The 27,896-nt window shown below is 43.1% G+C and overlaps 1 protein-coding gene across 1 annotated transcript in view; it reads left to right on the forward strand.

Annotated features, from left to right (window-relative positions):
* Positions 1 to 27,896, forward strand: part of LOC122799363 (acyl-CoA dehydrogenase family member 11-like) — a 2,063,282-nt gene that overhangs the window by 238,450 nt on the left and 1,796,936 nt on the right. Inside the window, exon 2 of the mRNA XM_044068366.1 lies at positions 7,803 to 8,035. Coding sequence (XP_043924301.1) covers positions 7,803 to 8,035 — 233 coding nt within the window. The remainder of the gene's footprint in view (positions 1 to 7,802; positions 8,036 to 27,896) is intronic.

A 27,896-nucleotide genomic window follows, 5' to 3' on the forward strand; every position in this document is an offset into this window, starting at 1 on the left:
ATCAGGACAGAGTTTCCTTACGAACCAACCCTACCTTTATGCCAAAGGTAGTATCCAGTGTAGCCTTGAATCAGACTATCCACTTACCTACCTTTTACCCTAACCCACAAAACAAAGGGGAAAGACTACTGCATTCCTTGGACATTCACAGACAACTACGTTATTATTTGGACAGGACAAAGCCATTCAGGAAGTCCGAGCAACTCTGCTACAGGTGCTCAAGGAAAGGCTATCTCCAAACAGACAATCTCAAAATGGATAGCCCACTGCATACGCTTTTGTTACTCATTTCATGGAAAAGCTGTGCCTACAAGCATCAGGTCCCACTCCACAAGGGCCACAGCTACCTCTGCAGCTTTCCTCAGGGGGTTCCTACCAAGGACATTTTGGAAGCAGCCACTTGGAGTTCAGTGCACACTTTCTCCAAACACTATCACCTTCCACTTTACTCAAAATCTAGGGCGGGATTCGCCACAGCTGTCTTGCAGGGCATCCTTGCTCCTCCTAGTTCCACTTGGTGCCTGCCACCCCTACTTAGCTTTGGGATTCTACCCATCTGTTATGACTGCATCTGTATGCACGATGAACATAGTACAGTTTTGTACCTACCATAAATGTAGATGTTCGAGTGCTCATACAGCTGCAGTCCAGGTTTCCCTCCCTCCATCCCCTCTTAGGACAGGCCTTATGGCAAACACCTTCTCATACAACCTATTTTGGGGTATTCTTTTACGGTGTATTTGCTTGCAAACTACTGTTTTTTGATTATTCTATATTGCATGACTACATAAGTTTATGTTTTGCCTTCCTTCTGGGGACAGCTGACATCTGGGGCAAGAAAAACTGAAGAAGATGGCGTCGGCTGGCTCTATTATACCCCTGCCGTACTGACATCAGGGAAGAAGCGACGACAACCGACGCCAGACCTAGACTTTGGATTTCGGCCGACCGAGGACCCGCCTGGCAGCAGGATAACCCATCTGTTATGACTGCAGCTGTATGAGCACTCGAACATCTACATTTATGGTAGGTACAAAACTGTACTTTCTAGCACCCTGTAGACCTATTCAGCTGTACAAGAAACCAGTTGACCAATAAGGCAAAATGTGCTAAGTTGAAGTGCTGTATTCATCTACAGGAACTGGTGTTCAGGCTGTGGTGATAGAGAACTCCTCATCTATGATTACTGCTTCTGTAGTTGTGATGAGTTTTATCAGGGCAAACATATCAACTTTTTCCATCCATAACCTGGCTCAAGGAGCTTTGTTTTCTTTTCCTTCAGTTAGGTGGCCTCCTGTCCTTCAGGCTGGTCAGGGCTATCATGGGACTTCTATCATAGGCAGACAGTTCAGTCCTTACCCTTTCGCAGACCTCTGAGAGGCACAGTAGTGTATCTGATGTAAGCACCCACTTCTTTCCAGGACCATTTGAGTGTAGAAGCATTGAGCTCTACATTTTAGGTACTAGAATGCTGTTCCTTAAATTCAGACTCTCCCCTCCCGGATTCTGTATTCCCAATGTCTGCTGACTAGAGTTGGGTGAGCCTGTGCCGTTACTGTTGCAGCGGGCACCTTTACTGTTACCCTGCTCAGTATAGGTTGCTCAGTGGATTAATTCAGGTTTGACTCAATTGTAACCTTACTAGGGCGGTTCTTGTGTTGGCCCCATGTGGCCTGGTTTTGGCTTACCCTCTAGAGACCTTGCTTACTGTTCTGGTGATGACACTTTTCTGAGCTTCGGAACTTTTTTTCCCAGGCTTTGCAATGGCTGCCACCATGATGCTTGCTTAGTCTTCAGAGTAATTCTGGTGAAACTAAACATACCACAATATGTATAGATTGACCACCAATGAAAGGCTGCCAAACTGAATAAATTAATACATTCATAAATATTCATGAATATTAAAATTATACTCCATGTTGGATGAAAGCAAATGGTAAATAGTAGAATATAGTAAAGAATGCTATAAAAAGATACTGTGAAATTATGTTAAACCACCAGATCACTATGGTTATTTAATGAAACCTGGAATAAAATGCTAAGTAATAAATAAAATAAGTTTAGTTAAAATTAAACAGTAACTGCTTTGATTTTAAGGAAACAGAGTAATTTAGACCAGGTGCAACTGTGGCATTCGGCCTAAGTTGCCAGTTATGTTCCTTTAACTCAAGAAAGGTATCTGTATCCTCACACAGAGGTGTCACCATAAATTTGATGATGACAAAAAATAAAACCCTGTTGAAATTAGGAAAAACAGTGGTATGCCTATAAAGGACATTAGTATTTTTCTTTTTCAGTCTATCATAATAATGTTCCCTTATTCTATTTTTCAACTTTTTGGTAGGTTTCCCCATGTAGAATGCATTGCAGGATCTGCAGCTAGCCAAATATACAACATAGGTACTATTGCAATTACATTGCCCTGGGCATGATAAGGTCCTCTCAAAATTATAGACTACTCTATATGGCCCCTCATGAATGTACATGCACATCTTGCAGAACCCACATTTCTGCATGTTACTGTGGGTCAATGAAGTTTTTGCCAATACCAGTTCTAAAAATGTTTTAATATTCTTCCCTCGTGAATCAACCACTACAGGTAGCCAGAAATCTGGTGATAATATTCGCCCTCAAAATATACGAGATGGTCAGACTTTCTCATCTTATGTCTGATGATGCTGTGTTTGACACTGAGTTACACCATTTAATTTGTTTATTGTTGGACAGAGGTTACCCTATGCAGATGTTAAGGAAAATCAGGAGTGAAGTGGAGGGCCATCAACACGACTGTTTTGCACCCATTCTGAGAAGTGATAGTGATTCACTCATTCTAAGAAGTGATCGAAATTTATGTAGAGTTGAACATGAGTGTTTAAACCACTGGCAGTGAACCTAAGTACCTGCCCAATGCAACTACCCAATTATTTGTAGTGCCATCCAGTATCAACATTTACCAGTACGTTAGTATTGTTAAGCTGTACTGGGATGTTGTATTTACGGAAGGGATTAAAAATGTCTTGAAATTGCTCCCATAGTGGTTAATATTAAAACACTTTTAGAACTGGTATCAGCAAAAACTTAGCATGCAGAAATATGGGATCTGCAAGATGTTCAGGTAGAGGGTCCATATATAGTAGTCCACAATTTTGAGAAGACTACTTATCATGCCCAGGAAAATGTAATTGCAGTAGTACCTATGTTGTATAGTTGGCTAGCTGCAGATACTGCAATGCATTTTACATGGGGAAACCTTTCAGAAAGTTGAAAAATAGGATAAGGGAACATTATTATAAGGAAAAAGAAAATACATCTCTGTGTGGGGATAACAGATACCTTGCTTGAGTAAAAGGAAATTAATTGGCAACTTGGGCTGAAAGCCACAGTTGCACCTGGCCTAAAATTATTCTGTTTGCTTGACAAGTGTCTAAAAATCAAAACAGCTTCTGTTAAATTAAATAAGTTTAGTTAAACTTAATTACTTGACATTTGATTCCAGGATCATTAAACAATTGCAGTGATCTGGTGGTTTAACATCACTTCATAGTATCATTTTATAGTATATATATATTTTTTTTACTATTTATGATATGCTTTTACCCAACATGGAAGTGTAATTGTAATATTCATGAATATTTATAAATGTATTCATTTATTCAGTTTGTCAGCCTTTCATTGGTGGGCAATCTATATATATATTGTGGTATGTTTGGTTTCAGCAGAGTCACAGTTGTCTTGAATCTCACAATGCAGAGGACCTGATGCTGGCAGCCCAGGCTCAGACAGTTTTAAGGAACTTTACCTTGACTTTTTCAGTGTTGGCTGTGCCTGACTTTGGAGTTGAGCACAGGCCTTGCAAACTGCCATAATGCAGTACCCTCATAATATTGCATCCCTGCTTGTTGCAGCGGTGGCTTCACAACTTTCAGTCTCAGGACATCTAGCATCTCCTTGAAGAATACTTTCTTTTTTGAAGGTAGTAGGCTTTCCAGAGAGACTAAAAAGGGGAGTTCTTAAAAACTTGCCATGGTGATCCCCCAGTGGTAGATAAAGAGGGGTCAGTATGCTCACCTTCACCGCCAGAGAGCCTAAGGTTTAGTAAAGTTTTACAGTTGATAAGGGAGAAAGGTAAATGTCCTTCTCAACATACATCTTGACTACAGAAGAGACTGCAGGGTATATTCACAGTACTCACCAAGCATCTTCTTGGGTGGTTCCTTCCTACAATAACACCATTGGAGATGCTGATTCCAAGAAACAAACCAGACACTAAGGCACCATGATTAAGGAGGTCTAAAATAATTTTTAGGCTCCACTAGCATGTGCTTTTGAATGGAGACAACCAAGGTAGCTGTAACTTTTTTGTGTTTGTGTGTGGCTGAGGGATGCAGTGATATCAAGGTCCTGCTTCATTCAAGGGGATTCACTGCATTCCTGACTCCCAGTCTGTCTCCTGTCAGAGTCGGTCAGGGAGAGAGGGTTCTTCCTTCACATCTCCCAGGTGCACAAAAGATACAAAGGAGATGAGTAAGGGAGAGTGTTGCAATTAATAGTTCATTCAGTTCATGTCCAGGACAAAATGTCAGTCTTCATTCTTGCTGGACATGCTACCCTGTCAGAAATGTATGCAAGGAAGTGGATTTAAAAGATCCTGACAAAAAACATCTAAGATATCACAGCAAAACAGTGTTATTAGATATTTTCTAGTGTCTAGAAAGAAGCAGAAGGACAAATCCATTCTTCAGCTGCTGAAAACTAACACTTTAATTTCCAAACAATCCTTTACATGGTCATGCTGTAGCTTATCCTACCATTTCTAGAGGAAACTGGATCTTCAGGATGCGTAATTGCACATAAAACCTGTTTAGAGCACCCAGGAAGTTCCTTTGCTTCAGAATATGAGCAAGTCATTTTCATTTCATGTCCCTGTCATTTGGTCTCACCTCAGCCCCCTTCCATACGTGCTCACCAAAGGCATGATAGAATTTGCAGCTTATCGCCACTTAGAGGCCATAGTGTTCCCATTTCCACGGCTGACTGTCTTTTAGGGTTCCTTATAAGGGACAGCCTTCACCAGGGCAGGGATGTCCTTCTCAAGTTGTTCTCCTGACTCGAAGTCATAGTTAGTCTGGCAAAGTAACAGCTGTAACTCGCACAGGGTGTTTCAGTTACTGAAAACTATGATCAGTACCAACAGCTGCAAAGTGATCGTCCTTGAAATGAATGCTAAGCACTTGAGACCATTCTATCCTTGGTCTCAAGAAGCCAGGTGTTGGCAGATCTGTCCCTTAAAGCACCAAGGTTAATGACTGCTTTTGGTGTTTGATACCGTCTGCCAGACTGCACATGAAAATGTTGTATTTGATGTTCTGGTCCCAAAACCTGAATTCCCAGGGGCAATTGGTTAAATTTACCAGTTCCTGTCACAGCAGTCTGTGTTGGTGGCCAGAGTTCAGCATCCTTCTTCAAGATAGTCCCTTTGCTGTTTCTATATTTTTGCTACAGTTACTATAGATGCCTCCACCTAAGTGTGGAGGAGGGGCATTTCATTGTGCAGATGAACCAGGGGATGTGGTCTTCCCACGAGTTCTCCTTATATGTCAGTGTACTTGAATATATGAGGGTGGTCTTGCTAACCCTCCAGGATGCCTTCCCTTCTGGAATTTAGCAGTTCATTCAAACAACATAACTGTAATGTGGTAAATCAGTATCCAAGGAGGAACAAGTTTCTAACCACTGGAAGCAATGAGAGTATGGGAGTGGACACCTACTTTTCTAACTGCCACATATTCTGGGGGTTGATATCTCTCTTGTGGGGACACGCAATCACTCTCTTCTCATGCCCAGGTAGACACTTTGGCTACTTCCAGGGCATTTTTCCTGAAGTAAGAGTTCTCAGTCTGCAATCTGTTTGCATATGTAACCAGTACCAAGTGCCAGAGATTTTTCTGTCTTGTCTGTCTGCGTAAAGGGTCTAAGATGTTGTTTTATGCAGCACTACTGCCATTTTCCCTGGTAGTGGTATTCATACAGAAAGCCAGGTCTCACAGGCCAGGGTCATTGTAGTGTCCTACTGGCCAATGTAGGAGTGGTTCCCAGTCTTATAAAAACTTCAGATTGAGCCTTCTCTGTCTGCCCCTAAAGACCACTCTGATGCTTCACCCTTCAATTCTAAAACAGCTCTGCTGCTCCAGTTCCACTGATAGCCAGACAAGAGATTTCTGAGTAGATAAGTAGCTATTCTGTCATCCTATCAGAAGCGTTCCACTCGAAAACATACAGAGACAACATTGGTCCATTTTCATCCCCACCACTACTTGTTGGAGATTTTTGATATGGAAGCAAGTTATTCGGCAGCTGATGTGCATCTCGGCACTATATCTAGTTTCCAGTATGGGCAGAATTTTGTCTTCAGCTTCTTTTAAAGTTCAAAGCATTTCTGAATGGTATCTATCTTCTGCTCCTTTTGGTAAGGGGCCCAGTACTTCAGTGAGATCTGTACTTTGTACTGAAGATACTAACCTTTCTTCCACTTGAACTAGTATCTTCTGTGGAGTTAAAATTTTTCACATGGAAAATGTTTTTCTAGATAGCTGTGACTTTTGCCAGAAGGATTTTGTAACTGCAAGTCTTGCATTTAACCATTCTTATCTAATCTTTCACAGGAAGAGGGTTTTATTGTCAACCAACTTGTCATTTATGCCTCAGGTTACAGCTGAGTCAAGTCTGAGTCAATTAGTTGAGCTTATTGTACTCTGCAGAGAATATGCAAAGAGGAGTACCTGTATTGTCTGGATATTTACAGACAATTAATTATCTAGGTGAACAGTACTTAGGGCTTTGGGAAGGATAACCATTTTAATGCCTCCTGAAAACAAAAGCAGAAGTTAACTAAACTCTCTGGTTTATTGGCTATCAAATTGTATAGCCTTTGTTTCCCAAAGGCATAGAAGAGAATTGCCCAGAGATGCCTAAAGCTCATTCCACAAGAGCTGCCACCACTGTTTTTGTACAGCATCCTCAAGTGACATCTACACAGCTGCAGTTTGGTCCTCATGGAGTAACTTTGCTAAACGCTACAGACTAGACATTGTCTCTAGATATGTATCTTCATTTCAGGTTGTACTCAGAGTATCTTCCTGTTGACTGGCTTGCCAGGAGGTTTAACTACAGGGACGCTACCCTTGAGGTTAACAAAGACTGAAATCCCCATAGGCATATACAAAGGTTATATACTTACCGTATGCTAGATATGCTTTGTCAACCAGCCCTCCCTCCATTTCCTTGTCTGTATAGGAAGTTTTTCTGGCTGAGTATATACATTGTTATTCTGTTGGGTTTCTGAGATACTGGAGAATGCATGAGAAAAAAATCAGGGTATTGTGAGAAGGGGAAAGTGGAAAAGTTATACCTGACAAGCCGAATGTGCACAGCAAGCTAAATTCTAGAGGGCAATGAAAACTGAATTGAAGCAGATCTTTTATTATGGTAAGTACATAATTTGTTTACTTGATTCCAAAATGTGTATGTTTTTTTTTTTTGTTCATGTTGTACTGGATAGTGAGCTGATAATCATGAACATTTACACTGTTGGTGGTGTGTGTGGAGAGTTTCTAAAGTTCAGATAGCAACTGTTTTTGTATGTGTGTGGCATACAGTACACCGTCTTCTACCTTTGGTAGCAGATTTGGTATATGTTTCAGTAGTAATGCATTAGTATGCAGTACGTTTTCTTCTTGCTTGCACAGAAATATGAAGATAATGTAAAATCCAATCTTTTCTTCTGTTTACCTTTCCTTTTGCAGGTATTCCTGAAGGTAGATTGTGACTTGGAACGGTTTGGTGCTCGGCTGTGTGATGAGATTGATGACCTTGGCAAAGAATGTAATGTTAACCACCCAGTGCTTCAGCATTATGATGCCTGGGGAAGGAGGGTTGATCGTATTGTCACCTGCCCTGCTTGGAAGAAAATGAAAAAAATTGCAGCAGAGGAAGGGCTTGTTGCTGAAGCTTATGACAGGAAATATTCCAATTGGAGGTATACACCTTGGAAACCTGAAGCTAAAGCTATGACTGTGTCTTGGTATGCCTGTGCATCTGCTTTTGCAAATACTGCCTTAACCTGTTCTAACCCCATCACCACACACTACTTATGTACTTGACGTGGTTAAAGTGAAAAAAGATTTGTAGTAGTAGTGGCACTGAACATTGCAGCAACTTATCCCATAGGAGGTTATTCCTAAATGCAGAGAGGAATATCCATTCCTGTGTATTGCATTTATTTGGTGGTGGGGGCATGTTTCATGAATGGAATAGATCTCTCTGAAGGTTGTTGTTTTTTTTAAGTGAATATGTAAAGAGGAGCATGTGGAATGAGGTCCAGCCCTCATCGACCATCAGGACTGAGGCCAGCAGGACTTTGACAGCTCCGCATCTAAAACCTTCCCAGGTTACTGGTCCCTCAACTTTACCTATACTGTCTTGTATGCAGGCATCCTCTCCAGATCTTTTTTTGCGACACATACAAGTGTTTGCATCTAAAAAATAGCCCAAGACTATTTATTGTGGTTTTCATACCATTTGACTAGGAATGTTGCTTGCTTTCCATTAGTTATTTCATTCTTTTTCTGTACTGCAATTAACAAGTTAGCATTTACATTTTTATATACTTTCTTTTCTCTCACTCTTAAGCATTCTCACTTGTGTGCTGTTAGTGTTAATTATTTCTTTAGTTTTATCTGTTTTTCATAGTTGGTTTGCTCTGTTTTTTTTTTTTTTTTTTTTTTTTTTTTTTTTTAAGTAGTATAGCCTAGGTAACTAGACTGCTTTTTTGTTCATAGGTTCATACTAGGCTATCTGCCCTAGGGCATTTATAAGCCTAGCCAGAGTATGTTTGGCTTTCGCCACCCATTTTAAATTAATGTTGCTATGCCCTTTTTCGAGGTTATTATATTGTGCCTCTGTCTAACAGTGACACAGAAGTGATACCCGGGTAAACCTACAATCTCCCATCCACTCATCAAGATTCCTCTTGAATAGAGTCAATGAGGGACTCTGCCTAACCTGGACTGGGATTTTATTCCAGAGTGAAGGGAGCCTCTGGGTTATGTATCTGTCGCTCCAGCATGTCCTATTTATTTCAGTGCTGAGGTTCAAGTCTCTCAAGCGTGTAGCTCGATGGGATTTGGATTTTTTGAGGTGCAGCATGTCTCTTAATTCAGGGCTGGACATGGCTTTATACGTCAGGCACAGGTCGCCTCCGAGCAGGCGGTATACCACTGAGTAGAGCTGGAGTTTCTTTAACCGGGCAGCATATGGCATCTGTTTGAGCCCTTTGATCCTCTTGGTGAGGTACTTTTGGGGTCTTTCCAGTTGCTGCAGGTGTTTGGTAAGGTACATCCCAAAAGGGGCATTGTACTCTATTATGGGCCTGATGAGGGATGAGTAAAGAGGCACGATGACCTCCCCTAATCTAGATGTGAATCCCTTCATGATTAGGTGGGCTATATAAAATGTTTTTCTAACCACTTTGGCCACGTGGTTGTCAAATGAGAGATTGCTATCAACTTGGGTCCCCAGGTCCCTAATTACTTTTTCTGTACTTAATGGATTACCACCTATGTGGTAATTTGTGGGCACTTTGTTTTTGCCAAAAGGGATGACTATACACTTTTTGGCGTTTAGCTTGAGACCATGGCTCTGGCACCAGTTGTCTGTTTCTATGAGGCCCTTTTGGAGGATGCTTGTGTCGGCTGGAGAGTCGATTATGGCGCCCAGTTTGCAGTCATCTGCGAACTTGGTCAGCCACAGTCCTTCTGTGTTGGCCTGTACCTTAGAGAAATATATACCGAACAAGAGAGGTCCCAGGACTGAGCCTTGTGGGACGCCACTTGTAACTGGTTTGGAGTCTGACATGGCTCTCAGCAATTCTAACCATGTGGGTTCTGTCCTTGAGCCAGTTTTCAACCCATCTAGTGACATAGGGGTTTATATTTAAGCTAGTGAGCTTATCTATAATGCCCGAGTGGGGTATTGTATCGAAGGCTTTTGCGAGGTCCAGGTAGGCTGTGTGGACCACCTTCCCTTCGTCAATGGCCTTGGTGACGGTTTCAAAGAAGTCGACCAGGTTTAAGAGGCAGGATCTGCCCTTAACAAAGCTGAACTGGGTAGGTCCAGTGTCTGTAGGTCCCCAATATCTTTATTTATGAGGTCCATGATGATCCTTTCCATAGCTTTGCAGACCAAACTAGTCAGGCTTATGGGGCAATAGATGTTCATCGTGCATACAGCTGCAGTAATCACAGATGGGTTTTCTGCCGTCAGGCGGTCCCTCGGTCGGCCAAATTCCAAAGTCTAGGTCCAGCGTCGGTTGTTGTCGCTTTCTCTCCTGACGTCAGTGAGGCCGGAGTATATAAGACACAGCCGACGCCATGTTCTTCAGTCTTTTTTGCCGCGCGGTGCCCGAAGCAGAAGCAGTTCGCAAGTGCCAGTCGGCCAGCTCCTGAATTACGGAAATATTGGAAACCGAAGTCTTCATTAAAGCTAAGTACCCCGTTGGGGAAACTTTTCTTGCCTCAGACCGATGTCAGAAAAAGTTAATAATTGTATTTCTTGTGGGAAGCAAATACCGCATAAGGATTTCCATTCCCTCTGCATACCTTGTTTAGGCCCAGACCACGACGTCTCGGGCTGTCGCTTTTGCGCTACCTTCAATAAACGCACTATTAAGCGTCGGGTGGAGTTCGCCCAACACTATTTTGGTAAAGCCTTTGATTATAAAATGTCGTCGGATACTCCGACTACCGTTTTGACCAAAAAGCGCAAGGACAAGGACTGACACGCGAAGCCCGCGGTCCCCGCCGACACCACGCCAAAACAGGCTGCACGTGGTCCGGTTCTCAGCGAGATGCCTTTGCAGTCCCTGACTACCGACGACACTACTTTGGCGGTGTCCTCTGTACCCGAGACCGCTGGTACCTCGGCCCTTTCCCAGACTACAACCACCGAAGCCTTTGCTAATGTTGAGCCTACTAATGTGGACAGGTCCACTTCCACCCATTGTGTCTTTAGACCCTCATCTTCTTTTTCTATTAAGGCCTTTACTAAATCCAAAGCAGCCAGGCATCCCAAGAGGCCTGTTGCACAGGGCCCATCTCCAGGCCCCATGCCTAAAAAACAGATGCTTAAAATGGCTGAGGATTTAATTACTCTTATCAGGGGTTCTCAACCCCCTCCAGACAAGAGACCCAGAGTGGAGGAAGATTCTCCCTCTTCTGATCGGGGATCCATTTTATCAGAACATTCTGATGTAGAGGAACACTCTTACTCCCCTTTTGAGGATTCGGATGCAGAGCAGTCCATTCCTTCTGTATCTCCTCCTGAGGATTTTTCCTTTGGGGAAACCTTGCACACTTTGAGGGAACACTTCCATTGGGAAGGCCAAGACTTTTCAGATTCCAAGAAAAGACTTGGGGAATGTCTTTTGTTACCTCAACACAGACCTCTGGCGATACCTCCTGTTTTGGACATACTTGATGATGTTTATTCGGAGGCTTGCCTTAACCCGGATTCTCTGCCTCCTGCACCAGTCAAACCTGATAGGTACTACAGAGTACCTAACTCTCACCAATTTCTCTAAAAAAGCCATAATGCTGACCCTGAAACCATTTCACAAGGCCCCAAGGGATTGAAGGCCTCCACTGCCAAGAATCCACTTCCTGCAGAAAGAGAGTCAAGATCTTTAGAAAGGTGGGGAAAAAAGGTATATACCTTGGCCACCCTAGCCATGAGGGCCTTAAATTGTCAGTTTCATATGCTTAAATATCAACAGTTCCTGTTATCACAATTAAGGAATAAAATGTCTCAACCTGAACAACCAGATTTGAAGGAGTTACAGGATATGATGCATAGTGCAGAGCAAGTGGGTAAACACACCTTACAATGTGGTTATGTTGCCCTAGAGGCCTCAAGTAGAGCGGCTGCTACAGGATCAGTCATTCGCAGACATGCCTGGCTTAGGGAACAAAACTTGCCTGATCATGTGAAAGCTAAGCTTTTAGATGCTCCTTTACAAAAGGATGTGCTGTTTGGTACTAATGCTGAGGAGATATTACGGAAAATGGAAGAAAAAGCCAAATCTATGCAAACTGTCAAAGCTTTTTTACAGGTCCAACCACCATGTTTTAGCAGAAATTGGCCTTCAAAAAACTGGTCCTTTCCAGCCACTGACAAGCCCCAAAGAGGTAGATACAGACGCACAAGGGGCAGAGGACAATCACAAGGATCATATAGAGGCTGACAATGGCAAACTCCAGCACCAAGAGGTGGCTAAGACAGTGCACAACAATACAGGAAACAAACCCAATGACTCCCTCATTTCCATGCCAAGCATGTCTCAGCTGGCAGCACCTTTGGGAGGAAAGCTAGCATTATTTGCAAGAAATTGGCATGTTGTCACAACAGACAAATGGATCCTGAACATTATAAACAGAGGCTACAAATTTCAATTCCACACTCTTCCAAAACTGAGAGGCATGCCAAACTTGCCACACAATCAAAGGGCAGAGGCACAACTACAAATTTCAAAGCTCATAAGAATGAGAGCTATTCAAGAGGTACCTACTCACGAACAAGGTCAAGGTTTTTATTCAAGACTTTTTCTGATACCAAGGAAAGGAACCGACTGGAGACCCATTTTGGACTTATCCATCCTAAACGCATTTTTACTCGTACCAAAATTCAAGATGCTCACATTACAGCAGCTTCTTCCCATGCTGGGCAAGGAGTTTTGGCTGGTAACATTGGACCTCAAGGAGGCATACCTGCATGTCCCAATCAGACAAAGCTGCAGAAGATACCTCAGATTTCTTGCAGGTTCAATCCACTATCAATTCTCTGCATTGCCCTTTGGCTTATCTACTGCACCCAGAGTATTCACAAAGTGCCTGGCATCAGTGATTGCCTACTGCAGACTTCAAGGGATACAAATTTACCCTTATTTGGACGACTGCCTGATCCAAGCGGACAGCAAGCACATACTTCTGGAACATCTGGCATATGTAACACGATTACTGCATTCTCTGGGATACACCATCAACGAAGAGAAATCCAGGCTAACACCATCACAGAAAATAACTTTCCTGGGTGCCAACTTGGACACAAACACCCAGATGGCCTATCTTACGCCAGAAAAGCAGGGGCAACTAACTCAGTACTTCAAAATACTAGCAAAATGTACCAGGCTTACTGCAAGGAAAATCCTGCAGGCTCTGGGCTTCATGGCATCTTGCATTCTTTTAATCCCATGCACAAAGCTGCATATGAGGAAACTTCAATGGTACCTAAAAAACCTATGGTCTCAACACAGCCACAGTTTGGAAACAATAATACCAGTAATTCCATGTTTGCAAAAGGAATTCCTATGGTGGGCCCAAGCATGTCAAGCAAACACAGGCCTCCCATTCTGCAAGCCTCAAGCAAAGCAAGTCATCACAACAGACGCCTCAGATTACGCCTGGGGGGCGCACATGACGGACAGGTGTATTCAGGGCAAATGGTCCCAAAAGGAAAAGCACCTTCACAACAATCAAAAAGAAATGCTAGCAGTAATAAATGCAATTACAGCTTTCAAGGACTTCCTACATCCAGGACAATTACTGATAAGAACAGACAACACCACAGTAATGTGGTACATAAACAAACAAGGAGGAACACATTCATACCCCTTGTGCAGACTAGCCATGACTCTTTGGAACTTGGCTCTGGAACGGCAAATTGAACTTCAAGCACAGTACTTGCCAGGATTGGAAAACACGCTGGCAGACCATCTAAGCAGAAACATGACAGATCCACACGAATGGAAGTTACATCCTCAGGTGTTTACAGAAATAATCCTAGTGTGGGGGAAGCCAGACATAGATCTTTTTGCCTCCCACAGGAATCATCAATTGGAAAAGTTTTGTTCGAGGACTTTTCATCCAAAGGCCTGGAGAGTGGACGCCCTTTCATTCAGTTGGACAGCATGGACAGTTTACGCATTCCCACCTCTGCCTCTTCTGCCCAAGGTGCTTTTGAAAGCAAGAGCAGACAGACCGAAGATGATACTGATTGCTCCAGATTGGCCAAGGCAACACTAGTACCCACTCCTGAGGAGCCTAACACATACTCCTCCCTGGTCCCTGCCTCTAATGCCTCTTCTGCTGACTCAGCACAGCTACAAAACTCTTCACAGTCAGCTGAAAATACAATCTCGCTGCATGGAAAATTCCTTAGCACCACAACAGACCCTACTCTCCAAGGAGGTGCAGGATGTCATTTTGGAGGCCAGAAGGCCATCTACTAGAAAAGCTTACTCCGCAAAATGGAAGCGGTTTTGCTCTTGGAATGAGAAAAAAGGCCAGGACCCTAGAAAACTGAACTTGCCTCAGGTATTACAGTATCTAACAGAGTTGCAGAACAGTGGACTATCATTTTCTTCCATAAAAATCCATGCCTCAGCCATTTCTGCAGAATTCAACACGGATCCTCCTTTATTTTCTCACCCACTCTTACGCCAGTTCCTCAGAGGGGCTAAGAACATAAGACCACCAAGGAAACAACCAATACCAGCCTGGGATCTTAATTACATACTAGAAAAATTAACATTGCCCCCTTTTGAACCAGCTGCCTTGACAGATTTGCAATATTTGTCCTGGAAAACAGCCTTCCTTCTGGCTATCACTTAAGCTCGTAGGGTTTCGGAACTACAGGCCCTCATGGCGGTGCAGCCCTTTCTCATTTTCCATCAGGACAGGGTTTCCCTTCGTACCAACCCGTCATTTATGCCTAAAGTGGTATCCAGGGTAGCTTTAAATCAAGCCATACACCTACCTACCTTTTACCCCAATCCTCAAAACAAAGGGGAAAGGCTGCTACACTCTTTAGACATCCATAGGCAGCTACGTTATTATTTGGACAGAACAAAGGCCTTCAGGAAATCAGAACAACTCTTTGTGTCCTATGCTGTAGGGGCTCAAGGGAAGCCAGTTACCAAGCAGACTATTTCAAAGTGGATAGGCCACTGCATACGTTTTTGTTATTCTTATCATGGGAAATCTGTTCCTACAGGTATCAGATCACACTCCACCAGGGCCACAGCTATCTCTACAGCCTTCCTCAGAGGAGTTCCTACCAAAGATATTTTGGAAGCAGCCACTTGGAGTTCTGTACATACCTTCACAAAACACTACCACCTGCCTTTATATTTCAGAACTAGAGCAGGCATTGCCACTGCTGTGTTGCAGGGCATTCTGGCTCAACCCAGTTCCTCCTAGTACCTACCACCCTGTGCGTAGCTTTGGGACTCTACCCATCTGTGATTACCGCAGCTGTATGTACGATGAACATAGTACAGTTTTGTACCTACCATAAATGTAGATGTTCGAGTGCTAATACAGCTGCAGTACAGGTTTCCCTCCCTCCTTCCCCACTTGGTAAAGGCATGGGGCCTAACACCCTCTTCATACAACCTGACTGGGTTATCCTTCTATGGTTTATTTGCTTGCAACTACTGTTTTTGGATTATATTGCATTGCTTGTATATGCATATAAACATATTTTATGTATTGCCTTCCTTCTGGGGGCACCTGACATCTGGGGCAAGAAAGACTGAAGAACATGGCGTCGGCTGTGTCTTAGATACTCCGGCCTCACTGACGTCAGGAGAGAAAGCGACAACAACCGACGCCGGACCTAGACTTTGGAATTCGGCCGACCGAGGGACCGCCTGACGGCAGAAAACCCATCTGTGATTACTGCAGCTGTATTAGCACTCGAACATCTACATTTATGGTAGGTACAAAACTGTACTTTTCCAGGGTCCGTTGAGGCACCACCTTTGTGGAGAGGGACCACTGTTGCTGTACGCCACTCTTTGGGTACATATCCTGTAGTAAGGCTGAGATTGAACAGTAGTTTTATGTTTGGGTTTAGCTCTTCTTGGAGTTCATGTAGGACGCAGCCCGGGACACCGTCTGGTCCCATTGATGCTGTGTTTTTTGCTTTGGAGAGGGCGGCTCTTACCTGAGCATCTGGGATGTCAGGGGGGCAGCACTCTGCTGGGATAGATATTTGCCTTTTGGTGGTAGAAGTTTGCGCTGAACCTGTCAGCTAGGATGTTGGCAATGTCTGTGGGTTCGGTGTATTTTTTGTCATTTTGGACTAATTCTGAGCATATCTGGGAATTCCCACCCAGGTTCCTAACATAACTAAAGAAAGCCTTGTGATTATCCTTAGTGTCATGTGCAATTTTTCTCTCGAAGCTGGCCTTAGACGATTTTATGAGTGCCCTTAGTTTTTTGCTATTACTGATCAGAGATGCCTTCCCTTTTTGGGATTTTGCTTCCTCCTTCTGTTGTATAGTTTGTTTATGGCTGGGGTCCACCAGACAGGACGTCTGCCTTTGGAGGATTGGGTCTTGGTTTTATTTGGGATTGCATGATCCATGCATTCCTGAAGGTGTTCATAGAATGCATTTATAAAGGATTCTGCGGTCTGGGCCGTATTTTCCACAGGCCCAGGGGCTTTGAAGGATTCCACCTCGGTTTTGAGGAGTGTGAAATTTGCTTTAGAGAAGTTTTTCACTGTGGTTTTCTGGGCAGGGGGTGGGGTCGGGATGTGAATATCCAGTGAGATCAGTTTATGGTCTGATCTTACCAGTGAGGGATACATTTCTGGTCTGGAGCATAGAGTCCCCATGTTGGTGATGATCAGGTCTAGTATGTTTTCCCCTCTTGTGGGAGTGGTAACAAGTTGTTCCATAGCATTTGAGTTTATGAATTCTAGGAACCTTTGGGCTAGGGTGTTGGAGCTAGAGTAATGCTCCCAGTCTATGTTTGGGTAGTTGAAGTCACCCAATATAATGGTGTTTGGAGAGACCTTCATATTTTCCAGTGTTCTCAGGAAGGCCGAGTGAGGTTCCTGGGTTTGGGACGGTGGTCTGTAGCAGGCTGTAAACTGGAAGGCAGTTTTACCCACTGTTAGTTGCACATGGATAGTCTCTGATGCTTCGTGCTTTGCCACCAACCTGGAGGTGTGGGTATCTTTGATGAATGTGAAAAATACTCCTCCAAACTCCACAAAACAAGGCAAAAGCACGAAAGCGATGACCAGTGCAGGCTGAGGTATATTCCAATTTATTGAACCACAAAAACACGAAAACACGAACTAGTACACCACAAAATGAACGCATTCACATTAACAGCGTTTTCGTCCAGATGGACTTCATCAGATGAAATGCCTTACTACTTTAAAATATTCTTTATATATAAAACCAGTTTCCACAAACACCAATCATTTATCCTTCACAATATGAACCTACAAATCAACCTACAAGCTACTAAATAATTTAGTATTTCATCACTTCCTATTGCAACCATATTTATTTCTTTTATATATTTAAATAAATAATTCAATAAATAAGCTTTATTAAATTCATTTAAAACTTCCTACATAAAATGTTGACATATTAAAGTTTTTAAATAATTCTTAAAACTATTCATTAAAAGTTTTATTAAAAAAATATAAGAAATATTGTATTATTATATAGGTCAAAAACTACTTATTTAAACGTATGTTATCTAAAATAGAGTAAGGGCGACACCTACTGTCAAAATCTGGTAAGTGCTTACTAAATCACACCTTAGCTGACCTAATTTTCAGAAGGGGCAAAATAGAAATATATTCATTTAGCCCAGGCTTTTTATTTGCCTCCAGGGCCACTTGCCACCATAATTCTTTATAGGCAATGTTTTCTTCCCAAGGGCCACCTCTTATATTCCTTTTTATTTGATCTAAAACAAAGAAATGGAATTTGGCTCCCACACATGTTTTGGTGTGCCTATGTATCGCATTTGTTTCTTTTCCTTTTTTAACATCGTACATGTGTTCATAAATGCGCCTCTTTAGTGTCCTTTCTGTCTTTCCTATGTAAAATGGCGGACATTCCACACAAACAGCCAAATACACAAGTCCTATAGATTCACAATTATAGTACCCCTTACTTTTTATACACCTTCTCCTACTGGTCAAAAAAACATTGTCTCTATTAATAATATGCTCACATTGTTTGCATTTACCACATTTAAAGGTTCCAACCTTACCCCTAATTCCTATTTGAGTTCCCTTGTTACCATAATTATTGTTTTCCAAAATTCCTTTTATACTTGTATTTTTAAATACCACTCTAGGTGTCTCATGTGGTAACCCATCCAAATCCGTGAGGGCCCTGAATCTCTCCCATTCTCTTTGGAATACAAATTTAATATTTTTGTTCAATAAATTGTATTCCATAATCAAAGATTTTTGAAAATTTCCTACTTTATCCTCCTCTTTCCTGTCATGTTCACTAATTTTACCAAAAATTGGTTCAAACCTTCCCTTTCTTCCCTCTTCCACTTCGGTTCTAATATTTTTGATAAATTCTAAAGGATATTCTCTTTCGAGAAACATTCCTTCCAACAAATCACATTCTGCTTTAAATTTTCTTTCATTGTTTGTCATTCTTGACCCCCTCACGAATTGCCCCTTCACAATGTTCTTTTTGCAATATATTGGGTGGGCACTTTTGTAATGCAAAAAGGAATTCACATACGTGGGTTTTCTATAAACACAAGTTTCAAAGCTTTTATCTCTTTTTGTAATTTCTACATCCAAGTATTGAATATTAGTTTCAGAATAATTATGGGTAAATTTTAAAAAATCTGTAGTCCTTCCTATATATTTAATAAATTCGTCCAATACTTTCTTGCCCCCTGTCCAAAAAATTATGATATCGTCGAGAAACCTATTGTATAAAGTCCAGTACTTAGCATAGGGGGACTTCAAAACGTGCTGTTCCTCCCAATTTGCAAGTACTAGGTTGGCAAAGGTAGGTGCACAGGCTGCCCCCATTGCTACTCCTTGGAGCTGTTGAAAAAATTCACCATTAAAGGTTAAATAATTATTTTTCAAGTAGGTGTCGCCCTTACTCTATTTTAGATAACATACGTTTAAATAAGTAGTTTTTGACCTATATAATAATACAATATTTCTTATATTTTTTAATAAAACTTTTAATGAATAGTTTTAAGAATTATTTAAAAACTTTAATAATATGTCAACATTTTATGTAGGAAGTTTTAAATGAATTTAATAAAGCTTATTTATTGATTTATTTATTTAAATATATAAAAGAAATAAATATGGTTGCAATAGGAAGTGATGAAATACTAAATTATTTAGTAGCTTGTAGGTTGATTTGTAGGTTCATACTGTGAAGGATAAATGATTGGTGTTTGTGGAAACTGGTTTTATATATAAAGAATATTTTAAAGTAGTAAGGCATTTCATCTGATGAAGTCCATCTGGACGAAAACGCTGTTAATGTGAATGCGTTCATTTTGTGGTGTACTAGTTCGTGTTTTTGTGGTTCAATAAATTGGAATATACCTCAGCCTGCACTGGTCATCGCTTTCGTGCTTTTGCCTATCTTTGATGAATATCGATACTCCCCCTCCTCTTGTGGTTCGGTCCAAGTTTTGGGGCTGAAAAGCATGGAATGAGGTATAACCTGGTAGTGCTGGGGTGCTCTCGGGAGCCTTGAACCAGGTTTCTGTTACTGCACAGATATCAATGTTCTCCATGCTAAGGAGAGTTTCGAGTGCGTGCATCTTGAGGTTTAGACTTCTGGCGTTGAGTAGCATTACTCCTTAGTTTCTTATCCCTTGTGATATACCTATAGAGGTGGGTTTGTCTTTTGAGCCCTGCCTAAAAAAGGCACTATGGGGGTAGCAAGAGCCTTTGCCAATATCCAAAAGCCCAGGGGTGACAGGTGCAAGCCGTCCCTAGCGAAGCATCGTGGCTTGTTGAGCATATCATCCCAGGCTGACAGGCATTGGATCCCCTTTGAATTACACCAATACTTAAGCCAGTTGTTGAAATTGATCATCTTGTCTTTATATTGTGGCATCATTCTCGGTGAGGGTAAGATGCTACTCAAGGTCAGGGTCATACTGGCCTAGGCTACATGCTCAGAGAGCTCTTCTATGTCTCTTTTCATGTAGTCCAGGGAGGTATGTCTCAGGTCATTCACACCAGCATGGACAATGACTGAGTCATATTTGTACTTGCCTTGGAGTGACCTGAGTGCTTGTGTTATGTGGCGGATCCTAGCACCCGACAGGCTGCTCACCGTGACCTTCTCCTTGTTCAGCCTGGTGAGCGGGACGTCAGTGTGCCTGATGATAGTCACCTATTACAAGTGTATCAGGTGTGTTGTTTAGCCTTAAGGGCTGTGACTGTTCGGCACACTGGCTTTGTGAGATATGTGTTGCACGTGTTTTGTTTTGGGGTAGCGGTTGCTTGGGTGTCTGCTTTGGAGGTCTCTGCTGCTTAGGCAGATCTTTATTTAGAGCCTACGAGTATGTTTTTGTGTGATTGTGTTTGGATTGCTGTCATGGTAGGTCTATGTGAGACTGGAATTGTAGTGAGTGTGGTTTCCTTCTTCTCCTGACTGGTTACGCCAGTACTGAGTTGAGAGAGCTTAGCCTCCAGTTTGGCTATATGGTTGCATCTCTCACATGTGTTGGAATTTGTTCGGAGGAGGAGAGGGTTGTCTGTGTACATGAGGCAGTTGTAACATTGCCTCAAGATTCCCAGATTCACCAGCTGGACCGGAGAGGAGATTGACAACTGACCTTTGGACATGCTAGAATAATATTGGGAATTACTTTATAATTGAAAACAAGGGCCAATGGGGAGTGAGGGTGTAGTGCTTTTAATTTTTAGTGCTGACTTATATAATTGCTTTAGTGAGCAAGTGCCAGGCAACTTAAGTGCAATGTGTTACAGGTAACTTAAATGCAAAAACGACAAACAGTAACTTTCTTTCAAGTGAATCAAGGAAATAAGTACAGTAAGCAATGCAGATATCACTAGGGATCCACAGAAGCTCTGAGAAGCCACATTTAGGTGGAATTAGTGTTCCAGGGAAACAACAAGCATACAAACAAAGCTAGATTCAGCAGGCCTGGATCTAGTCTTTGCTACAGCAAACAAGGTGTACCAATTTCAGTAAGAAACAGTTCAGATATGCAGGCACTATAAAACTTTAACCAGAAATTCCCAGCTCAGAAGGGCAGAGTCCAGCCTCTCCTCCCACAAGAGTGCAGACCACGAACCTTCTTAATGTAAAATAACTGGCCTGAAGCCCAAGTGCTTAAACCAGAACTAATACACTTTAAGAATAACAGACACTGAGCTCTCAATCAGCAGTTCCCAACTTAGAAGGATGAAAGCTACCTGTCCTGCCACCACAGTGCATGCCACAAACCTTCCTAATGTAAAACAATTGGTCTGAAGCCCAAGTGCTTAATCCAAAAGACTTAGAATGATAGCTACACTTTAATCAAGTTACTACCAAGCAGTAATAAATACAATTGAATACTTTAAAGAATGCCTGGATTAGTGCTCAAGTTATACAAACAAAGCTAGATTCAGCAGGCCTGGATCTAGTCTATGCTACAGCAAACAAGGTGTACCAATTTCAGAAGAAGCAGTTCAGATATGCATGCACTATAAGCCTTTAACCAGAAATTCCCAGCTCAGAAGGGCAGAGTCCAGCCTCTCCTCCCACAAGAGTGCAGACCACGAACCCTCTTAATGTAAAATAACTGGCCTGAAAGCCCAAGTGCTTAAACAAGAATTAATACACTTTTAAAATAACAGACACTGAGCCCTCAATCAGCAGTTCCCAACTTAGAAGGATGAAAGCTACCTGTCCTGCCACCACAGTGCATGCCACAAACCTTCCTAATGTAAAACAATTGGTCTGAAGCCCAAGTGCTTAATCCAAAAGACTTAGAATGATAGCTACACTTTAATCAAGTTACTACCAAGCAGTAATAAATACAATTGAATACTTTAAAGAATGCCTGGATTAGTGCTCAAGTTATACAAACAAAGCTAGATTCAGCAGGCCTGGATCTAGTCTATGCTACAGCAAACAAGGTGTACCAATTTCAGAAGAAGCAGTTCAGTTATGCATGCACTATAAGCCTTTAACCAGAAATTCCCAGCGCAGAAGGGCAGAGTCCAGTCTCTCCTCCCACAAGAGTGCAGACCACGAACCCTCTTAATGTAAAATAACTGGCCTGAAAGCCCAAGTGCTTAAACCAGAATTAATACACTTTTAAAATAACAGACACTGAGCCCTCAATCAGCAGTTCCCAACTTAGAAAGATGTAAGCTACCTGTTCTGCCACTACAGTGCAGACCACAAACCCTCTTAATGTAAAACAACTGGTCTGAAGCCCAAGTGTTTAAACTAAAAGGCTTAGAATGAGTTACACCAAGCAGTAATAAATACAATTGAGTACTTTTAAGATGAAGCAAAAGCAAAATAAAGTAGGAAGAAACACAAGTACAGTAAAAGCAGATGACTTTTTTTTTCAGAAAAGTAGCAAAAGCAGTAGCAAATACAATTCTCATGCAGTGCAAACTGGCACACTTGAATATGTAGCAATATTAGTCCACACACAGTTTGAAAAAATGTAATTAAATTAAAAAGGACTAAAAGCAAGTGCAGAAAGGGTTTATTAGGTAGAATGCGGTAAAGAGATGGGCCTGGGGGAGTGTCTTAGATCAAATCTACAGTGGGGCAGGCACTGCAAAAGCCACCAAATTTAAACTACAGCCAAGAACAGGGGGGGGGGGGGACAGTTTCAACACAGATGTGAGGAATGTGCAAATTATAAAGCCAAAAAATATATACTGTTCTCTATATATTTGCAGAGCAGTAAGACAACAGATATCTAAGCAAACAATTTAGCTCTATAATACAGAATAATACAGAAAAATATACTCGGCTCTATATATTTGCAGATAGTTCTGTAAGGCTGTCTCTCAAACTAAGGTTCCAGTTTGAATGCAGATTGTTGTTGTTTCTTTAGGGTAGTTTGTTCTGTGTTTGTAGATGTTCTTCGTGTTTCATTGTTGCAGTCATCACATTTGGATTATCTGCTTGCAGTAGCCCTCAGTCGGCCTGATTATCAAAGTCTTGGGTCCTGTGTCTGTTGCTTTCTCATCTTCCATGATGTCCGGTAGTCAGGGGTATAAAGCATGCAGCCGATGCCATTACATCAGTCTTTCTTGCCATGCGGTGCCCGAAGCAGAAGCAGTTCGCAAGTGGCCGGTCAGCCGACTCCTGAAATTTTCGTTTTCGAGTTTCAGATCCGAAGTCTTCAACTAAGCTAAGTACCCCATTGGGGAACTTTTTTCTTGTTCTAAACCAATGTCAGTAAAAGTTAACAATTATATTCCTTGTGGAAGGCAAATACCTCGTAAAGCAAATACCTCATAAAGATTTTAATTCGTACTGCATTCCTTGCTTAGGCCCAGACCACGACGTACCTCGCTGTCGGTTTTGTGCCTTATTCAAACCTCGTACTATTCGTCGTCTGTTCATTTGCGCATCTAAGTATTTTGGTATTCAGTTCAATTATCCAGAAATGGCTTCAGTAAGCCACCAGACTACCGATATTCCAAAAAAAACACAAAGATAAAGACAGAGACAGACCGCATAGGTCCAAAGCTGCTGACGACGCTTCTTCTAAGCTAGTCGCCAGTTCGCCGGTACTCAGAGAGGCGCTTTCACAGCCCCTGATACCCGCTACTTCAGATTCGTAGGCCTCTACTGAGACCCATTCAGAGTCCGGTATGCTGCGAGATGATTCTTCGACTGTGGAACCTGCGGATGTCTCTACTTTGCATGGGTCTGGAGCTGCTGTGCAGGCACCGGCTTCTGAGGGTGTGTTCAGGCCTACTGACTTGCATATTAAACCGACGCCATCTTCTTCTTCAAGGCCTAAAACTCTATCCATGCCTAGAAAACCAATGCCCAGACTGCATGGTCAGGCCCCTATGCCTAAAAAACAAATAAGAATATCTGAAGACCTTATTACTCTAATCAGGGGAAGCCACCCTTCCCCCTCTAAGAGACCTAGGACTGATTTTTCTTCCGATTCTTCTGATCAGGACTCTGAAATTTCTGATCTGATATTGTTAATCCTCGTTCATTCCTTACGCATGGGTATCGGTTCCGACCTCGGAACTGAGCTAGTCATTTTCCAAGCTCACATCCGCTTCAAACTCTCGAGTTAAACTCTTACCCATAATCCCCCTCTCCCTGTTACCTCAGATTTTGTTTGCCGCATTGCCATTCGGTCGTGTCAAGCTACTTCTCTTGAACCAAGTACAGTCATTTGTTTAATAGTTTTTCAGATTACTTTTCTGTCAGAAAGTTTATATTTCATTGTCTCTTACCCTATCGCATCTAGTGTACATACTTTCTTCAGGTTTTTTCTGCTTCTTTCTTTACCACTTTTACTGCGAGGTATTCTCTCTTTACCATCGTTGGTAAGCCTCCCCCTTTTTTCTCATACCTTCGGGTACTCTCTTGTACCATTGCTGGTACCTTTTCTATTAATTAATTTGCTGTCATGGCAGATAAGAAAGGTAGTCTGGGGTTTAAGCGGTGTTCTGATTGTGGACACAAACTACCTATTTCTGATGCACACTCTGTGTTTATTGTTTGGGAGCTTCCCATTTGTCTGTTGACTCGCCCTGTACTATTTGTGAGAACTTTTCGAATAGAACCTTGTTGAAAAGGAAAAACAAGCTGTTACTGAAGGGACTTCTTAAATCTCCCTTTTCAGAGGCTATTTCTGGGTCGGAGGCCTCAACCCATCCTAGAGCCCATACGAAAATCTTAAATGTTCCTACTAAGGCTAAATCTTTGCCTTCGTCACCGGCTGGGGACTCCCGCTAACCAAAACCTAAAAAGGCTAAAGTTTTGGCTCCGGAGCTCACTTAGTCAGACCCAGTGCTTTTGGTGCCTAGACCTTCGGCTCCATTAGTGATCTCTGCTCCGTCTTCTCCTGCAGCCTTCTCTGTATCGGCACCAAGGAGTTCCTCAGTTCAGACTATTGCCACTGTATCGGCACCGACCATTCAGTCGGCGCAGACCTTGACCGCTTTAGCTCCGAGATCTTCCTCGGAACTGATGCCTTTATTGTTGACTCCAGTTTTGACGGTTCCAGCTTCGGCACCGACAACCAGTTTGGCACCGATCCCTGTGTCGGTGCAGACCATGACCTTGGCACCAATGACTTCTTTGGTGCAGACATCAGTAGTCCAGTCTCTGTCTGCACCGTTGTCCTATGTGCTGACAGATGAGATGGGCACCAAGTTTGCCTCTTCTGTGGACAGGCCTGTTTCTCCCTCAGTCTTATTGAGGTCCACTAGAAGCATTTCCGAACATGATGTGTTGCATCTTGTGGATCATGTGCTCTTGGCCAGAGATATCCCACCACTCAGGAACTATCCTTCCTTGGGAGGTGATCACCCGTCTCAAAAGACCCCTTCTTATTCTCCTCCTTCATTGCCTTTGAAGTCCATGGATATAGTGCAGTTTTCCCCTTCTGCGGTTCCCTTTATGGATCTCACTAAGGAACCGCAGTTCCCTTCATGGCAGGAAGGTTTTGCTACGACCCAGGATGTCAGTTGTGGCACGCATAGTTTGCTGCTCCACAGCCATCCAGGGACTCTGGGTCGGCAGGCTGAGCCACTTAGGGGGAGGGGTGACCCCTGTCCTAGACATGCACTCCTCTTCGGGTGGACCAGCCTTCCAACTGATGGAGAAGGCTTTTGCTGCTGCTGGCGATACTGGACTGTCTATACCTCCGCCCTCCTCTGGTACACTGGTTTCACAAGTCGCACCTAGTGGACACCGGGTGCAAGAGCCTCAGGACATATTCCCACAGGAATCCCCTTTTCCGCTGTCTTCTCCAGCTTCTCCCGCTGAGGAGGTCCACCGGAAAAGTTTGTGTAAGAGGAAGCACATGGACTCCACAGAGGAGTCCCTCACCGAAGGCACAGATTTCGATGAGGGGGAAGGATCCCCTCGGTCACCCTCTGAGGTATCCTTTGGTGATATCCTCGAAATCCTGAAATACAGGTGTGACTGGCAGCCCTCTAATGTGACCTCTGAGGAATCTGTGTTCCTGCAGGCCTTTCGCACCTGGCCCCCTACCTCCTGGGTTACTTCACCTGCCGGTGAACTTGTCCGGCTCATCGTGCAACGTGCTTGGAAGGCTCCTGATACCATCAAAGCTATTTCCCGGAGGCCAGATAAGATTTTGTCCCCTCCTGCTTCGGATCCCCATTGGTCCAAATGTCTTTCTGTGGATGTTTTGGTGGTGGCGGCAGCAACAAAAGAGGATCTGGCAGAAGAAAGCCAGACTGTCCATCCGCCTAACAGTGTCCCGAGCCCTGGACAGGATAGGGAAGCGCACCTTTGCGTCAATGACCTTTGCTGTCAGGTCCCTGAATTATGTGGCACATTTTACCAGGCTTCAAAGGGATCTGATTTCTGAGCTCTCTGAAACCTTGGCTGGTGCCGTGTCTGATGAGGTCCGTGACAAAGTGGCCTCTCAGCTGGCCACCACTGAATCTATATCTAACTCCTCTATGCGACTGATATCTCACGCATCAGAAGGAACAGCTAGAGCAGCGGGTTCAGCTGTGGTCTTGAGACGACACGCCTGGATGCGCTTGTGCAATTTTGCGGAACCCTTTAAGGCTTCCTTTCTTAATGCTCCCATTGAGGCCTCCTCATTGTTTGGGCCCAAAGTTAAAAACACACTGGCCAAATGTGAACAGGACGGTCAGACCCTTTCTGCCGTAGGTGTCCATTGTTCTTCCCCTCAATGTGCTTTTTCCCAAAACCAAAAGAGTGGGAAGATATGGTTGAAGAAATCTCAGGGTCCTTTCCGTGACACACAGGCCAAATTCTCCCCCAGAGGCAGAGGGGGAAACTCACAAGGAAGACGCTCTTTTCGGGGCAGAGGGGGTCCACGTAACCAGGGTTCCAGGGATTCTTTCCCTGGTCAATCCTACCAGCGCTCCTGAAGAGCTGCCCAACTCCTTTCCTCTGGAGGTGGTTGGGGGCCGTTTCTCCTTTTACCCTTCTGCCTGGCTAACTATCACCACCACTTCTTGGGTACAAAGGATTATAACCAGCGGTTATCATATCCCGTTCGATCTTTGTCCTGCCCCTTCAAAAAACCTTCCCGACGTTCCACCCAGTCAAAGGGAAGAAGCAGCACTAGAGATAGAAAAGCTGCTAAGAAAGACAGTCATCCAAATAGTCCCTCCAGACCAGATAGGATCTGGATTCTACTCAAGACTATTTTTGGTGCCAAAGAAAACCGGGGACTGGAGACCAATTTTGGATCTCAGTGTATTGAACATGTTTGTGAGAGTACAAAAATTCCGGATGGTCACAATACAGTCTATCCTCCCGCTTTTGGAAAAAGACGATTGGATGTGCTCGATAGATCTTCAAGATGCGTACTACCACATAAAAGTGGACAGGCCATCAAGAAGTTTTCTGCACTTTCGTGTGGGAGCTAGTCACTACCAGTTCAGAGTACTGCCCTTCAGACTCTCTACAGCCCCCAGAGTGTTCACAAAGTGCATGGCAGTTGTCATAGCTCACTTGTGACTTCAAGGATTCCAGGTGTTTCCAAACCTAGACGACTGGCTCATTTCTGCCCCCACCAGACATCTATGGAAAAAGCCCTGGCATACTCTCTCCTCGCTGCTCAAAGGCTAGGCATAACCATAAACTGGCAAAAATTCAATCTCAACCCATCTCAGTCGACAGAATTCATAGGGGTTATCTTGGACACAAAAAACTGCAGAGCTGCTATTCCAGAGCACACAATTCTAAGGATAAAGCAACAACTAATGCCAATCCTTTCAAGGGAAAAATCCATGGCTCACTTGGTTCTATAGCTGTTGGGTTCCATGGCAGCCTCCATCAC

This window comes from Protopterus annectens, chromosome 4.part0 (genome assembly GCF_019279795.1).
Source record: "Protopterus annectens isolate FY-2018-M chromosome 4.part0, PAN1.0, whole genome shotgun sequence".
NCBI classification, from domain to species: Eukaryota; Metazoa; Chordata; order Ceratodontiformes; family Protopteridae; genus Protopterus; species Protopterus annectens.